This window comes from Ursus arctos, unplaced genomic scaffold (assembly GCF_023065955.2).
Source record: "Ursus arctos isolate Adak ecotype North America unplaced genomic scaffold, UrsArc2.0 scaffold_24, whole genome shotgun sequence".
Classification (NCBI taxonomy): domain Eukaryota; kingdom Metazoa; phylum Chordata; class Mammalia; order Carnivora; family Ursidae; genus Ursus; species Ursus arctos.
Window position 1 is genome coordinate 43,482,601 of NW_026622919.1, and position 16,330 is coordinate 43,498,930.

Consider the following 16,330-nt stretch of genomic DNA (forward strand, 5'->3'; position numbering starts at 1 on the left):
CGCAGCAAGTGCCTGTTGCTGTAAGAACACACACTTAACTCTGCATTTCCCAAATTTGACCATTTTCTTTCTTTCCTCTAAAGTAAGTTCTATGCCTAACATGGGGCTTGAACTCACAACCCCAAGATCAAGAGTCACATGCTCTACTAAGCCAACCAGGTGCCCCGACCCTGAACATTTTCGTTTTTTTTTAAATTGGAATCATTCACATCTTACAGAACTAGTGTTCTGAGGAATGGTTCGGGAAATGATCTAGTTCTCTCTCCCTTTTAAAAATATTTGTTTTAAACAAATGTTTTTTGCTTTTTAATGTTTGAGCGGACTAGACGGAAGCCTAGGAAAATTAGGTATGTTCGAGGTGCTCAACTGCATGCAGAGTTCGAATGTGGGCCTGGGTCTGCCCCTTCCTGTTCTCCACGAGTTCCCCTCACCGCATTCTGCCTCTGTCTCTTTAAGCCTGAGACTCTTGGTGTCGTCACCCTGTGTCCTGCGCGCAGGAGGAATCCTCAGGGCGGTTGAGCCAGGGGTACCGAAATCTGAGTAGGGGATGGAAGGGGTCAGGATTTGCTGTTTGGCTGGGATAAACAGCAGAGGAGGGGTGGCCCCCACTTCTAAGATGTCTGCACAAGCCCAGTCTGTCTGGGGGTGAGGAGGGGGAGTAAGGTCTTTTCCTGGCCCAGTGCAGCTCCTGAGATGTCAATCACCCAGAGAGATGGGTATGATTGCGGTTGGTCAGTGGCAGAAAATCTTGTCTTGCCTTTTCTTCCCCAGCTCAAAACAGGCACATGTAGCCATTAACTGAAATACTAGCAGGGGCATCCCTTCCCAGGAGGAAAATGGATTTATTGCTTTATAAAAAGGAGTCTGGTAAAACTTTAAAGACCCAAAAGTATAAACCTAAAAATCAACCCACCCTGCTGAGCACTCCCAGGAAGTCTCAGACACATTTCTGGGGGCAGTCAGGCGGGTGGCTGGAAAGCCGGGCCAGCCTGGCAGAGGGCAGCCTCTCTCACATGAACAGCTCCAGGGCCCGAGGAGCCTGCCGGCAGGGGGCGCTACACCCCCACGGCCTCAGACAAGCTCCAAGCCGAGAGCGAAGCGGGACCCTGGGCCTGTGGCAGGCCTGGCTGGCTACTGTGCAGCTCCGGGGGGATAAGGGCAGACACCCAGAGCCCACACCTGGCACCACCCCACACACATCTCTCACACATACCACATGGTCACACATCCCACATGTACATACGCCCCTAGGCCCCTCACAATCCATCTCCCCAGTCAGGCCTGGACCTCCATGTCTGTCAGCAACAACCTGACTTCCACCCCCATAAAAACAGTTGTGTGTGTAGGGGGTGCCCTGTTGGTGCTGTTTTAATTCCCTTCAGGTCGCAGACTGGACGCAGGGCGGCAGTGGAAAGTTGCTCCTCGCCCTGAGGGAGGAGGTGAGGGACTGCTAATCAGCCTTGTCCTTGGCTCCTGAGCAGCGCCTGACTATCCAGCCCTTCATCCCCTCCCCAGACTTTAAGCCGGGGGTGGGGGTGGGGGTTCTCCGCAGGCCTATAACAGGAGGACAGGTCATGGACAGGCCACAGGGGGCTGGAATTACAAAGGAGTTAGCACCAACAGGAAGCGGGTCCTTCCTTCCTCAGGCAGCCTCAGACTGGCCAAGGGAGGAGGTCGAGGGGCCAGGCGAGGGGTTGCAGACAGTGCAAGCCTTTGTCCTTGGGCAGGTGTGGCCAGTGGGCATGCGGCCGAGAGGCAGGTGGCAGGCAGTAGATGGCAGACCCCACTGCTTTGGCAAGAGGCGGAATCCAGACACTTAAGGGAGAGAGCCTGCCTGCTGGGGGTCCTCCTTAACCCCCCCTGCAGGCACCATGGAGCCTCAAGGCCCCAGGGCCCCTCAAGGAGGGCAGAGCAAAGCCCACGCAGCCCTTGCTTCCAGCAGTTGGAAAATCACACACGCGGCCCTCTCCCATCCTTCCACTGCAGAGCTCCGAGGCAGGACCAGGGCCCCGGGAGGGAGCGTGGACTCCAAAATGTGAAGCAGAGGTTCCTGAGGGTGCACGGAGGTCCTCTGGGGTGGGGAGAAGGACACTGATGAGTCACTGAAGCAAGGGCGGGAGGCCACAGTTCTGAGGTGGTGGGTGCTACACGAAAGCCTCTGGGTTAGAGGAGCCATTCAGCTTGAGGAAAAGCTTGTCATCCTCCCTCTTCTGCTGTAGCTGCCTCTCCAGCTGGCGCCGGTAGCAGATGAGGTAGAGGGGGAGGCAGAAGCCCAGCATGCTCAGGCCGAGCAGCCCCACATTCACCTGCAGGAGCAGAAACGAGAGTTGCCGTCACGTGCGGCAGGGGACTGGGCAGGAGCTGTGGTCTTTTACAGAGCGTAGCCCAAGACCCTTCCCCACAGTCATGTTTGGAAAAGGTGAGGTCATAGGAGAAGAAAGGAAAAACCGAAACTGGAAGGTTCAAGCAGTCCAAGGGCCCGTCATTCCACATTCCAGAGTCAGAGTTTCCCAGTGTCCATGGCCGCTAGGAAGCCCTCAGGGCTCAGGCCCCCACCTCTGACCTACTGCTGTGAACATCCAGGGGTGGGACCAGGACTGGGGAAAGCTCACCGTACCTAGGTAGGAATCCCAACCCTCGGCGGGAGGGCTACCCCCAAATCAGGTCCAGAAAGGATACTTTTCTCCCCCTACCCAGCCACCGGTCACCAGGGGACCCTGAATTCATCCTCGCCAAAGTTCCAACCTGCCTACCATTGGGCCTCCGGAAGCTCCTGAGGGCTGCCTCCCAGATCTGAGTCCGCAGAGCGCGGCAGATGCCCATAGCCCACTGCCCCAGACCCTTCTTACCCAGAGAGGGTCTCCTTGGAGGGGACCCATCATGGCGAGAAACAGGGGCTGCTGCAGGAGAGCGAAGAGTGCACTGACCAGCGACTGCAGTCCTGTGAGGCTGCCAAACTGGGTGGAGGGGTACCTGCCGGGACAGTAGGGGACCTGTCACCACGGGTGCCACTCTCAGGCTTTCCAAATGCTCCTCGGCCTCAGCCTGGCCCCAGGTGCCTCCAGGCTGCACATCGGGTGCGAGAGCAGAGCCAGGAGCAACCCGAGAGAACGGTGAGCTGCCTGCCTTGGATTCATTTCTGGTAAGCAGCTCTGGGACTGGGAATTTCTCTCAGACCAGTGTGAGACCCCAGATTCTGGAGAACCCAATGCAACCCAGGTGTGCCCCAGGTCCACAGGTGTATGGACGAGCTGAGTGGAAACTGGTGCTGGCAGGAGACTGCAGCTTGGGAAACGGGCCCAGGGAGCAGGTTGCAGGCCGGCCCTGGCTCGGCTACGCCCTCCTCCAGAGGAGCATTGTGTAATCACGGAAACTCGGCATCACACTCTTGGTGGACTCTCAGACTCTGCCAGGGCGGCAGCAACTTCCTCCTGGCACTGGGTGGAGCGGGGGACGACACGCAGACCTGGAATGACCCCCGTGGGATGCTGCTGGAAGCGGGACAGAATTCTGGCAAAATCTCAGCGAATGTTAGGCTTTGCGGCCCCAGAGGTGGGAAGGGGCTCCCGGAGAGGAATGAACTGATCTTTGGTCAGAGACACACAGCAGATGGGTGTTTGAGTTCTACTTTTTTTCTAAGATTTTATTTTTAAGTAATCTCTGCACCCAATGTGGGGCTCAGATTCAACCCTGAGATCAAGAGCTGCATGCTCTACGGACTGAGCCAGCCAGGCGCTAACTCCCCGAGTTTCATTTTTGAGCCAAGCCCCAGCCCAAGGGGAAAGAACAGCCGTGGTGCTTCCTTCTGCACGTGTGGCCTCTTGGAAAAGGAGGCAGGTTTCATTTCAGCCAAGGCCTGAGAAGGCTGTGGGCAGAACCAGGCCCTTTCCGACTCAGGTCGAGAACAGTCTGACACACTGTGGGCTCAGTTACCCATTATCACTGCCCCTGCTGAGGGTCACTGGAACATCAACACTCAGCTCTGGGCAGCCAGAGCCCACCTCGGCCCTTCCTATGAGCAGCCAGGGGCAGTCCCAGGACGCGGCTCAGTGGCAGCCCTGAGGCAAGAATGAGCTCCACAGGAGCACTGACCCTGGCTGGGGAACTGACTTCGTGTTCAATGCCAAGGCTTGTGGGCACCCAACGGTCTGCCCGCTGACCCATCTCCCGCCAGGTGTGACCGTCCCTTGACACAGCTGACAGAAATCCTGGTGCCCGTCCCCTGACACAAGATGAGCCCAGGTGGCCGGCTGGCCCCCTTTGGGACCTCATTCCCACCACAAACCTCCCCCAGGCCATCCCCTCACCATCGGCGCCAGGCCACCCACAGCACCGGCACTTACACGGCAGCGTACAGGCCCCCGACGGCAGAGTGGATGAAGCCTCGCACAATCGTGTGCAGGATAAAGGAGAGGATCTGACAGAGGGAGAGCAGAGTGTGAGGGTCCTCAGAGTTCCTGGGGTCCTGAGCAACGGGAGCACTGGCAACCCTGGTGTGGGCTTGCACCAGATCTCCAGGGCCCATTCCTGAATTTTCAGGAATTTTGTGGACTATTAAAGACAGTTATGACTAAAAATTAAATTTGTAAACTTACAATTATATTAAAAAAAGTTAACAGATTCTCAAAACTCATCATTTCTTAATTATTTTACTATGTTTTACTCTTATCTGTGCTCTGGAGGCTTTTACTTCTCACATAGTATTGGTGGGAGTACTGTATGATGGCGTGTCACCGTGAATCTCTGTCCAACTTCGCAATCAGTGATTTCATGCTGGTTGAAATCAGCCGCGGCGGAAGCATTTACACCATGGAAATTGGCAAACACTGAGTAAAGGCTCCTCCTGCTTCCACCAAGAATCAGCACGAAGTAGGAGGTCATTCACCACAACTTGATCTCCTACCTTTGCTGATCTGAGGCTTGTGCCCACAGGTCTCTGTGCCTGGTCACCCTATAGGCAGATAGTTTTCCTTCCCCCCTCCCTCGGAAAGCTCAGCTTCTCCAAAAGGCCACTGCCGGCAGGCTGAGCAAGCTCTAAGAAGCACTTGTAAATGATTCCTGAGAAGCACGAGAGCCGGCCATCTTGCCACTAGGACCCTTTGTTTGCCCTTTGCACACAGCGCTGCCATCCTGCTTAGCAGCCAGGACCTGTTCTCAGGAATGTGGGCGGTGGAGGGGGCAGGGGCTGCTCTCTGCCGTGCGGAGAGACGGCAGCGCCCGACTGTGCACGCGCATACTTGGGCAGCCTCCCCCTTTCCACTTCAAATGTCTTACTGCCTCCTCAGAACTTCTCTTCCAACAAGAACTAAATACAACAAAAAGCAGATGACTGTCCCTCCTGAGCACTGCCCCTCGGTCGGACAAGGCGGTCCAGACAAGGATCTGGCAGTCTTGTAGAGAGGGCAGCCACCAGGAAGCTGGGAGGGCACCAGGGATGCAAGGACGCCCTCACAGGCCGCCTGTGGTTTACTCTGGTCTGCACACACAGGGCCGGCACACCTATGTGACAGTACCATGAGTGGGGCGCACCTGGGTGCTCGGTGGACCTCAACACAGGACCACTTGTAAAAAAGGAGAGACTCTCACTTTCCTTCTGAACCTGGCCCAAGATACTATCTGGACTTGGGCTAACCCATATGGAAGCAACACCGTCGCTCATGACCCTTCAAAGTTCATGAGAAGGAGAGAAGGAAAACTATCTGCCTATAGGGTGACCAGGCACAGAAGATGGCTTCTATGACACAGAGACCTCTGGGCACAAGCCTCAGATCAGCAAAGGCAGGAGATCAAGTTGTGATTAATGACCTCCTCTTTAGGGGCACCTGGGTGGCTCAGTCGTTAAGCGTCTGCCTTTGGCCCAGGGCGTGATCCCAGGGTCCTGGGATGGAGCCCCACATCAGGCTCCCTGCTCTGCTGGGAGCCTGCTTCTTCCTCTCCCACTCCCCCTGCTTGTGTTCCCTCTCCCGCTGGCTGTCTCTCTGTCAAATAAATACATTAAAAAAGAAAAACGACCTCCTATCTAGTGCTGCGTTGATACGTATGGAACAACTGATTCTTGGTGGAAGCAGGAGGAGCCTTTACTCAGTGTTTGCCAATTTCCATGGTGTAAATGCTTCCGCCGCGGCTGATTTCAACCAGCATGAAATCACTGACTGCGAAGTTGGACAGAGATTCACGGTGACACGCCATCATGCAGTACTCCCACCAATACTATGTGAGAAGTAAAAGCCTCCAGAGCACAGATAAGAGTAAAACATAGTAAAATAATTAAGAAATGATGAGTTTTTGAGTATCCATTTCCTTGGGGATTGGTACTAGAACACTTTCATGGACCTAAGGCTAGAGCTGGGCAGGTGACAAAATCTACTTTGCTCCCAATCTCTGACAAAAGTCAGGTTTCAAGAGCATCAGAAATCTTGGGTAAAGGAATTAAGCTTTTGAACCCTGATGCCAAGTGATCATCACCATCTTTCCCACTCTCTACAACACAGATACCCTGTAGGCACTCTGGTACCAGAGAAGCAGATGGTCCCACCAAGGCCATAGATCGGCCAGACCTCTATGGACAAATGCAAAACAAGCAGCCATACAACTCCACCATATAGCTGCAGGAAATGGCACGACAGTGGTGTTCGGCCACGAAGAATGACATGCCTTCCTAGAGAAGAGTCTTCTGTGAAAGGCAATCACAGTTTCATTTAGAGCTCACTCCCAGCATCAAGGATGGAGCCTGGCAGGTAAGAAACCCTTGGTAAATAACAGTGGGCTGGCTGACTGCTTGGTTGGATTAAACGAATGAAAAGTCACCCCTGTCTTTGTGGATGGCTTCTATGACACATCATGTATCTCATTGTCCCATACCCCACCTGGCCTCTCCTTCTCCCGATACCCACCTGTAGAGGCAGGTTGGGAATGAGGCAGGTCACCCCAAAGCCCACAAGCAGCAGGTTTGTGAAGGCGAAGGCCCGCATGGCATTGGTGACTTTCTGGATCTGCCGGTCTCGCCTCTTCTTCTTCTCGCCTCTGTGGAGACAGGGCACACACTGGAGCTGGGGGCTCCAGGAAGAAGGATGGGCTCTCCCAGGAAGTCAGGCCTCAAGAGTCACAGCTTGTAGACAACACAAGACTCCGCGACTAACGCAAGCATGTCTCAGGGGCTGTCAGGGCTAGACCAGCACCAGGGACGCTCCCACTGCACACTCCTGACTGAGCGCGAGTGTGAACCTCAGTGGAGAGGTCGGATATGAGAAGATGGCTATCAACACGCTGCATTGCTCAGTGAAGACTGAGCACAAATGATGGGGAGGCAAAGAGCGGAGCGTGGCCAGGTCAGGATGTGGCAAAGCCTCATTTCATCTGAATGAACTGGCTCCAACTTCACCCAAATCTTGCAGGGAGCTAATGATAAGTCAGATAATAAGTCAAATAAGGGAGGGAGTGGATTTCCCCTTTGGGGGCAGGAGGGGGTGAAGGAGAAACAAATACGAAGCAGATGGAACCGGAATGGGCACGAACAATCTCTTGGCTCTAGAACCTGACCCAGATAACAGAGCATTCTCTGTAATTATTTCCTTGTGAATTTGCCATTACGGATTCCAGTCCCACTGCCCACACAGATACCCCATGGAAACTGTACAACTTCCAAGGATGAATGCCAAGTGCTGCAGACATACGGGGAGTCCCAGGCCCACCGCTTCCCTGCTAGGTGACCTCAGGCAAGCTACTCAAACTCCTAACTTCCGTTCCCGCATTTGTAAAATGGGTATAACATTAGTACACGCCTCTTCGAGTGTTGTGAGGCTTAACTGAGATGCCATGTGTTAAGTGCTGGCACAGGGCCGACAGCAATAAATGGTTGCTTATTATATTAAGGTGGAGTCATGGAAGACGGCATTTAACTCATCCTCTGATCTTGGAGCCCAACCCTTACAGAAGCGGGGCTCCAGCACCTTGCTGAATCCTGACAATCATGAACAGATCTAGCAACACATACCTCGGGAATAGCCACTTCCTACTCCCCCCGAGGGCAGCGAACCTCGCAGGCAGGCCGCTCCTACATCGCTCACCTGCGGTGCTGCTCACCTGAGTGCAGTCCTAACGGCAGAACGATGGCCTCCCAGTGCCTGCACACAGACCTCTGCTTTCTCCCCTTCTTTCATCCAGCCCAGTGACGGCCTAACTTTCGAGTACCAAAGAATCTTCATAATGAAGTGACACACTTAAATGTGTGCTCAGCCAAGACAGAATGTGTCTTAAAGCCCTTATGAGTAGCTTTGGGCACGACCCGCTCTTGCCTCTCCCGCCAACTTCAAAACCTAAACCACCCACCCGTCCCTGCCTCACATGGGACTCTGGGGGCCAGGAGCCGGGGCACAGGCCCTGTCTACGCACTGGCTGGCATCTTTCTCCTCAGGCTCCTCCGAGGCATCTTCACACTCCTTCAGCCTCCAGTCCATGATGTAGCCAATGACAGGAGCTGTCAGCAGGCACAGCAGCTGGAGCACACCGAAGATGGACGTGTAGAGGCCGACTGGGGAGGAAAACGCGCTGTGTCATGGGGGGCCCTAGCAGAAGCCTGGGGCGGGGGCTGCGCGGGAGTCTGAGACCTCACAGACTCTTCTGGGGTCTTCCACCGACCACCCCCTTGGTCACCGTGGGCCTTGAGGGGAGCCTAGAGACTTGAAACTCTGAAATCAAAGCTGGAGCAAGGGGCAGGCACCCCATTCTCTTCTCCGCATCTTCTGCTTAGTTCCAAGAAATGGCTCCTGAAATCCAGTATGTCACAATGACCCCCCCCCCAAGAAGCTCCAGGAAGTGTCTACGACTTGGGAACCACAAATTACTGATGCCTGGGACTGAGGCTTCGTGTGTGACTAGCTGTTAGTTTTCTGCTTCTAGAAATATACCGGGAAGGCATCGCTCATAGGGGCTCTGATGTAAGAGCCTTAAAATCTTCAAAGAGCCTTAAAATTATGACGGGGATTTTTTCAGGCAAATAGAAGCTGAGTTGACTGCCCCTTCCCCCAACCACAGTTTTGGCCAAGAGGGATGTTTCTTGGTAAAACAGAGACTGGCTGGAGGGGATGTTGCAATGTTCTCTGACAATCCCCCTGCTTACCGGTGGCCATCACTGCATCAAGAAAGCAAAAGTAAAAAAGCAGAAAGAAGAGGTTAGCAGCAGAAATCTCAAAGGTTGTTATAGGGATATGGGGGCGGGTGGAAGCAGGCTAGCTCTGGGCCCAGCACATACGCCATTTCCCCCTAAGATCTGACTCTCAGAGGGCCGGGGGGACGCCAAGCTTGAGCCAGGCTTCTGGGAACAGAGGCGGGTAAGGCCCAGCACGGGCATCTGCTGAGCGCTTCCTGTCTGCTGAGGCCTCAGTCACATGAAGCCGGGACCTCGTCACAGGCGGCTGGTGAATCAGGCCTGCGGTGCCTACCGAGCACGAGGATGGGGAAGTGGTGTGGGTGCAGAAGACTCAGCAAACCCGGCCGCTAAGGAACACTGCTCTGTCGGTTACCTCCTACAGCTCTCCGAGGGAAGGAGGGAGAGGTAGAGCATGGGCCCTGACCCCAGCCGCACACCGGACACCAGGGGTCTCCCTCAGAGACCCTTCATTCCACCAGCTCCCTGGTCCTGAAGCAGTCCCTCTGGGAACAGCTGGCTGGTGGGTGTGGGGGGCAACAGCTCACAGGAGCAGAATGGGGAAAACCAATGCCCCATCAGCTGCAGACTGAATTTCCTGGCCCAACTTTCCCTACTTCTCGAAATTGACTTTTTTTTTTTTTTTAATTCACTTTCTGAATGTGGGAAACAGTTGGGAAAAATTCCTCTTCGCAGCAAAAGATCTCTTAGAGAACTGGAGTAAGAGTTCATGGATCAGCAGCAGGGAGATCTGCCTCCCAAGAGCCACACTCCAAGGGCTTCATGTCTCCCGGCCTGAGTTTACAATAGAGGGTGTTTAGACATGATAGATCAGCTTTCCCCAAAGTACAGTCCACGGACTTTAATGAGTGTTACACAATAAAAATGTTCCTGTGGTAGAAATTTGGGGAAACATCATTGGACAAAACAAAGCTAAAGAGGTGATTTTTTCCTATAGGGCTCTCTTAGGGCCTTTACTGTGTCAGTGTTCATTACGAAATTTTGCAAGGGCACATGATAGCGTGCACTTCTCCACTTTGCTTTGCACGGGACGCTCATTTTCACAGTGGAACCAGTGCTGTCTGGGTCCCTTTGTCATCTTTCCCTTTTGTTAAAGCTCAAATTTTCATCCCCTTTAACTGTATTTGGGGGGGCACTTGAGTGGCTCACTCAGTTAAGAGTCTGCCTTTGGCTCAGGTCATGATCCCAGAGTCCTGGGATCAAGCCCCACATTGGGCTCCCTGCTCAGCGGGGAGCCTGCTTCTCCCCCTCCCTCTGTCTCCCAGCTCTCACTCTCTCTCTCTCAAATAAATAAACAACAAAAAACAACAACAACAAAACCCCCTGTATTTGTGGCTCCTGGGTAGCTGAGTTGGCTAAGCGACTGCCTTCAGCTCAGGTTGTGATCCTGGAGTCCCAAGATCGAGTCCGGGCATCGGGCTCCTGGCTCAGCAGGGAGTCTGCTTCTCCCTCTGACTCTCCCCCTTCTCGTGCTCTCTCTCTCACTCTCTCAAATAAATAAAATCTTTTTAAAAAACTGAATTTGACTGCTTGCGATGCCTAGTGTAACTTCCCCTAGGGAAAAACAATTAAACCAACAAACAGTTGCACACCCATGGGGTTGCCAATAAAAAGGATTTACCGGCTGTGTTTGTCCCGCTTAGGGATGACTAAAGCTGACTCAGCTTGGGCCCTGAGGAAGTACTGACTTTCTTTGTAGAATCAAAACCTCTAATCAGCTGCAGACCTCGCGCTGTTTTAGAAAAGTGGCCTGTGCCTTATCAGCTCTGTTTACCGAACTCAACAAGCCTCAACTAGATCACACACACAAGAAAGCCTCTGCCTCGCCTCGCCCTCCCGGTTCAGGGTGCAGATCGCAGAGCCTCAGATCGCCCCAAAGCATCCAGCTGTGTAGCCGTCCCTGCCCCTCAGCACACAGCCGCGCCACGCGCCGGGCCTGCGGGCTCCCGGGGCAGGGAGACGCTTGGCTTTGGGTCACCTGCCCGTCTTTCACCAGGCTCTCAGGTGGAGCACTCCGTTCTGCCCCATGTTTTCATTGACAAACACGCGCAAATCAACGGTCCCCCTGGGGCAATGGAAAACGCAGGCCCCACACCCTGAACACAGTCATCCCTGCAGTCCCTCCGCCTTCCCGCCCAAACCAGGACACTGTCATGGCGACAGGAGAGAGCAGCCGGGGCTTCCCGGCAGTGGGGCAGGAGTGACCCCCGCTCGCGGGGTGCCCTCTTGTGGGGTGCGCCCCGAGGTCCGGGGGCCACCTACCTACGTCCTGGTCGCCGCTGACCAGGAACTTGAGGATGTTGTTCATGGCGCCCATGTAGAAGATGAGCCGCAGCTGCGTGATGCACATGGTGACCAGGCTGAGCAGCAGGATGGGGCTGAACACGCTGTGCACGAAGGATGGCGCCGCTGCGGGGGGACAGCGCGGTGCTCAGGTCAACAGGCCGCACCCAGGGCCCGGGGGTGGGCGGGCCGCACGGGCAGGCCTGGGGGAGGGTAAACGTGCGGGTGCTGGGCCGGGTCGCCCAGGGGCGTGAGGGGAGCTGGGTGAGCGCCTTACCCCTCCCGGGCCTCAGTGGGCTCATCTGTAAACCAGGCTGCGGGGTGCCGCCTGCCCTCCGGGGACGAAGCGGCAATCGCGTGGGGCCGCACGCACAGAGCCCTCGGTTGCCGCGGGCCCCCGTGAAGGGGGCTGGGGCTTCCAGGTGGGGCTGGCTGCCTCCTCCCCGTCGCTGAGGTGTGGGTTTGGGCGTCGAAGGCGAGGGTCGGGAGGTGGGTACCTGCAGCGTCCGGCTTGCACTTCACCTCCAGGTCAATGGTGGACAGGCACAGCTTATGGCCCTCCTGCAGCGCCGCCTGCTCCTTGGCGCTCCTCATGGAGCTGCCCACGCTGAGGCGGCGCCCCACCGTGGTCACCTGCTTGTAGAACTGCTTCCCTGTGATCTTGTGGTCAAAGCCCAGCCAGCTGAACTTGATCTTCACCCTGGAGGCCACAGGAGAGTGTCCCTCGGTGTCGCTGGGGACCCTGGCCAGGGTGGGGGGGAGGGGCAGACACCGCGTCCACTTACGAGTAGTCCATGTCCTCCGGCCCTGGGAATGGCTCCAGGGGCCAGTTAAAGAAGCAGTTGAGGAAAACCAATCCGGAGCAGCTGGCCCAGACCACGAGGATGATGACGAAGGAGACACCAAAGTCGTAGATGACCTGACAGGCACAACGGGGTCGGCGCAGGGCCAAGGGGCAGAGTTAGCAGAGGGAAGCCAAGGCAGGCAGGCAGGGGGCATTTGGCAGCCCTGTTCTCTTCTCTGCTGAGCTGCGTGAGGAGGCACGGCCCTGCCAGCCCGGGCGTCTGGTCATCAGATACCCTGCATTCCAATAATCCCAGCTTGCCCTGGCACATCATTAACCCCCTGTGCCTCCAACTTGGGCCAAATGTCACCTCCTTGGAGAGGCTCTCCCTGACTGCCCCCATCACTGTCACATCACTAGTTCCCAGGGAAGAGCCCTGGCTGAGATTACTGACTTCTTGATTACCTTCCCTGTCCCTTACTATTAGCGTAGCTCCCTGAGAACAGGAACCCGCTAGCCTCGTCCACTGACATGCCTTGAAGAGTGCACATGGTAGGTGCCAAAAAATACTCAAGGAATGAACGGATGGATGTCTCCATTTGCTCCTCTGAAATGAGCGTAACGCTGGCGTGCACATGGTGCTGTGGTGGGGGTGAGCAGGTGGGCTCCTCAGTGCTCAGTACAGGGCCTGGCAGGTGGGAAGCCTACTGGGCATGAGCATGTTAGCTGTTACTGCCACCATGTATTTCCAACACGAGTCCCCCTGTCCTGGCAGACAGCTGCCCAGCCCCCCCCCCCCCGGGGTGGGGAAGGGGAGCCGTAGTGAGACAGCAAGAGGTGGAGGAGGAACTTGTAGGCTTCGCCACACTCCAGAAGCATGAGAACCCCTAGAAGGCCACAGGATGGCTGGCCCCACACCTTCCAAGCACCAAGATTGCCTGGTGGCCAGCCCACACCTATGACTCCTTCTCCTCATCTGTGGCCTCCCTGCCATATACCGCAGGAAAGGGGATTCACCGTGTGTTGAGGCCAGAGGTGGCAGAAGCTGCTTCTGAAGCCTGGCAGCAGCAACAGCATTTGGAATGGGAACTGGGAGCTGATGGACTGTGAGGTGTTTGCTTCCTCCTGACCCTGCGTGACTTCCACGGGCTCAGAATCCTGCCTGGGAGGGAAACAGCTGAACCAACTTAGCGAGAGCCACGCTCTGGCCAATGGGGAGTCACAGCCCAGCAACAACAGACCGGGGGCGGGGGGGAGGTGACCAGTGACAAACTAACTGAGCCATCCCTTTTCTCAACCCCGACCCCGGCGCAGAAATGGCAGAAATGCGAAGGCAGCCTGCGGTAATACCCTGTACCATACGCCTGAATTTCCCCTCCCCCATGGCCAGTGGTCTTCTTTTCCGACTCCCGGGGTGCCCAGGTGCATCCTCCCAGGTGTGGGCGGTGGGGAGGGGCCAACCCCGGCTCCCACAAAGACTTCGCTCTTCAGAGGTTGAAGGAGCCCTGGGAGGGGCCTCTGCCCAGACACCAGCGCTGCAGGGTTGAGGCCGGCCAAACCCTCACCTTGATTCCCGGGAAGGTGACTGCTGAGGAAGCATACGATCCAATCATCAAGGCAATAAACGTGGACCGAAGGTCGCCAAACATGTTGGGTAGCTGAAAGACAAGAAGCAAGGGGGACCCGCTGAGAGAGTGGGCAGCAGTCCGGTGGGGGGTAGTGGGGGAGGGAATCAGGGTATCCTCAGGCACCATTTCTTATCTGCATTCCTCCCTGGGTCCCTGGGGGGCGGTAATTACGGCTCATTGAAGTTTTTCCTTTGGGACCGAGCTTGATAAGGGAGGCCGGATTAATGCAGAACTCAGACTCCGGGGGCGCCTGGGTGGCACAGCGGTTAAGCGTCTGCCTTCGGCTCAGGGCGTGATCCCAGCGTTCTGGGATCGAGCCCCACATCAGGCTCCTCTGCTATGAGCCTGCTTCTTCCTCTCCCACTCCCCCTGCTTGTGTTCCCTCTCTCGCTGGCTGTCTCTGTCTCTGTCAAATAAATAAATAAAATCTTTAAAAAAAAAAAAAAAAAAAAGAACTCAGACTCCGGATGTGAAGACAGAGATGTTGGACTTCCTGGCAGATGAGTGTCCCTCCAACTTTGCTCAGGCGCAAGCCAGGGACCTTCCTGTCTTTGCAGGGTTTACACTAAGATGCCAGGGAGCAAAGCTGGGAGCCTCAGGCATCCCTCAAAGGGAGCAAGCCTGTTAAGAATCTATTTGGGGACGAGAGTGTCACTGTATAAATAAAAATATCAGCGTCCCAGAAGGACCAGATGTCAGCAAAAGCTGCTTTCGGTTCTAAGACAGCAGGCTTCTGGAAGGTGCCAATCAGAACACTACAGTTCCCTCAGGGCTGACAGGGGAGCTAGCCTGGGATTCCTGCTTCTGAATTTCTAAGTGCAAGGAGGGCTCTCCCTCTCCAGGTGATGGGCCAGAGAAGACTGATGGCAAGAAAGACTCAGCCTCTCTTCCCAGCAAGGTCCCCCTCACACCTCACATCAGCTCATTGAGGGCCTATGTGACACAACTTCAAAGCTAACCCCCCCACACACCGTGACTCCACACAAACCCAGGCATGGTAAATGTGACAAGGTATCACGGATTCAAACAGATGCAGGGCAAATACCTCCTCCTGAACAGCCAGTTTGTAACTCTCTTGCCAGCCTCCAGAGAGACTGCGCTGCCAGGCTGGGAAGCTCTCCTATTCCATGCCCACAGCGTCCTGGGCATCGAGGATCACTCTGCATAGCAGTGCCAACCTGCTGTTCATACGGACTTCATCTATGCTCTCCCATTTGCCTGTAAGCATACTGGGGTGTTCTTAATCATGGAGCACTGCTGCTCGCAAGCCCATCCATTGTTGCTGAATGGAGGCAGTATGAACTTGGCTACTCCTGCCTTTCATCATTTCTGCCTGTTTTGCCCACAGTTAAAAATGAGGAAGGGACATCGCCAGAATGAAATGCTTTTGTGCTTCAAGGGACACCACCAAGAAAGTGAAAAGACAGCACACAAAAGAGAGAAAATTTTTGCAAATCATACATGTGATATGGGACATGTGTCTATATACTATGTCTATAGATAAAGAACTCCCACAACTCAATAATGAAAAGATAACCTATTTTTTTTTAAGGGCAAAAGATGTGAACAGACATTTCTCCAAAGAAGATACACAAATGGCCAAAATATACTCGATATCATTAATCATAGGGAAATGCAAACTGAAACCACAATGAGATATCACTTCATACCCCCTTGGGTGGCTATAATAAAAAAATCAGATACTAACACTGATGAGATTGCACAGGAATCAGAGCCCTCATCTGCTGCTGGTGGGATTGTAAGATGGTATATGGCCACTTTGGGTAACAGTCTGGCCTTTCCTCAAATAGTTAAACACAGAGTTACCATATGACTTAGAAATTTCACTCCTAGGTTTATACCCAAGAGAAATGAAAACATACGGACTCACAAAAACTTGTATGTGAATGTTTATGGCAGCATTCTCCACGATATCAAAGAAGTGCAGACAACCCCAATGCCCATCGGTGGATGAATGGGTAAACAAAATGTGGTCTATCTATACAATGGAATCGTATTCAGCCACAAAAACAACAAAGCACTGATACATACCGCAACATGGATGAACCTGGAAAACATGACAGGTGAAAGAAACAAGTCACAAAAGACCACATATTGTGTGGTTCCATTTATATGAAATGTCTAGAATGGGCAAATCCATAGAGACAGAGAGTAGATTAGTGGTTGCCCAGGGCTGCGGCAGAGGATGCCGGGAGTGAACAGGGAGGAAATGCTAACGGATACAGAGTTTCTGTTTGGGCGATATAATTGATTATGGTGATGACTGCACAATTCTGAATATACTAAAAACCACTGAATTGTATATTTTAGGTGAATTGTATGGCATGTCAATTGTCTCAATATCACTGTTAAAACATTCATGAGTAAGATACTTAAGATGTTTTGGCAACCTGGGATTAAAGGGGAACATGAATAAACCTATAGTATATAGCCAATAAACCATTCTAT

At 54.1% G+C, this 16,330-nt stretch overlaps 1 protein-coding gene across 4 annotated transcripts in view; it reads right to left on the bottom strand.

Annotated features, from left to right (window-relative positions):
- Window positions 1-293: 293 nt before the first annotated feature.
- Window positions 294-16,330, bottom strand: part of SLC43A2 (solute carrier family 43 member 2) — a 38,852-nt gene continuing 22,815 nt past the window's right edge. For all 4 annotated transcript variants that reach the window (XM_026517832.4, XM_026517831.4, XM_026517830.4 and 1 more), the window contains 9 exons: window positions 13,799-13,891; window positions 12,235-12,368; window positions 11,947-12,149; window positions 11,429-11,575; window positions 8,392-8,530; window positions 6,894-7,023; window positions 4,344-4,417; window positions 2,850-2,973; window positions 294-2,306 (listed from right to left, as the gene is read on the bottom strand). In XM_026517832.4, the coding sequence (XP_026373617.1) occupies window positions 2,145-2,306; window positions 2,850-2,973; window positions 4,344-4,417; window positions 6,894-7,023; window positions 8,392-8,530; window positions 11,429-11,575; window positions 11,947-12,149; window positions 12,235-12,368; window positions 13,799-13,891 (1,206 nt within the window). In that variant the 3' untranslated portion in view covers window positions 294-2,144. The remainder of the gene's footprint in view (window positions 2,307-2,849; window positions 2,974-4,343; window positions 4,418-6,893; window positions 7,024-8,391; window positions 8,531-11,428; window positions 11,576-11,946; window positions 12,150-12,234; window positions 12,369-13,798; window positions 13,892-16,330) is intronic.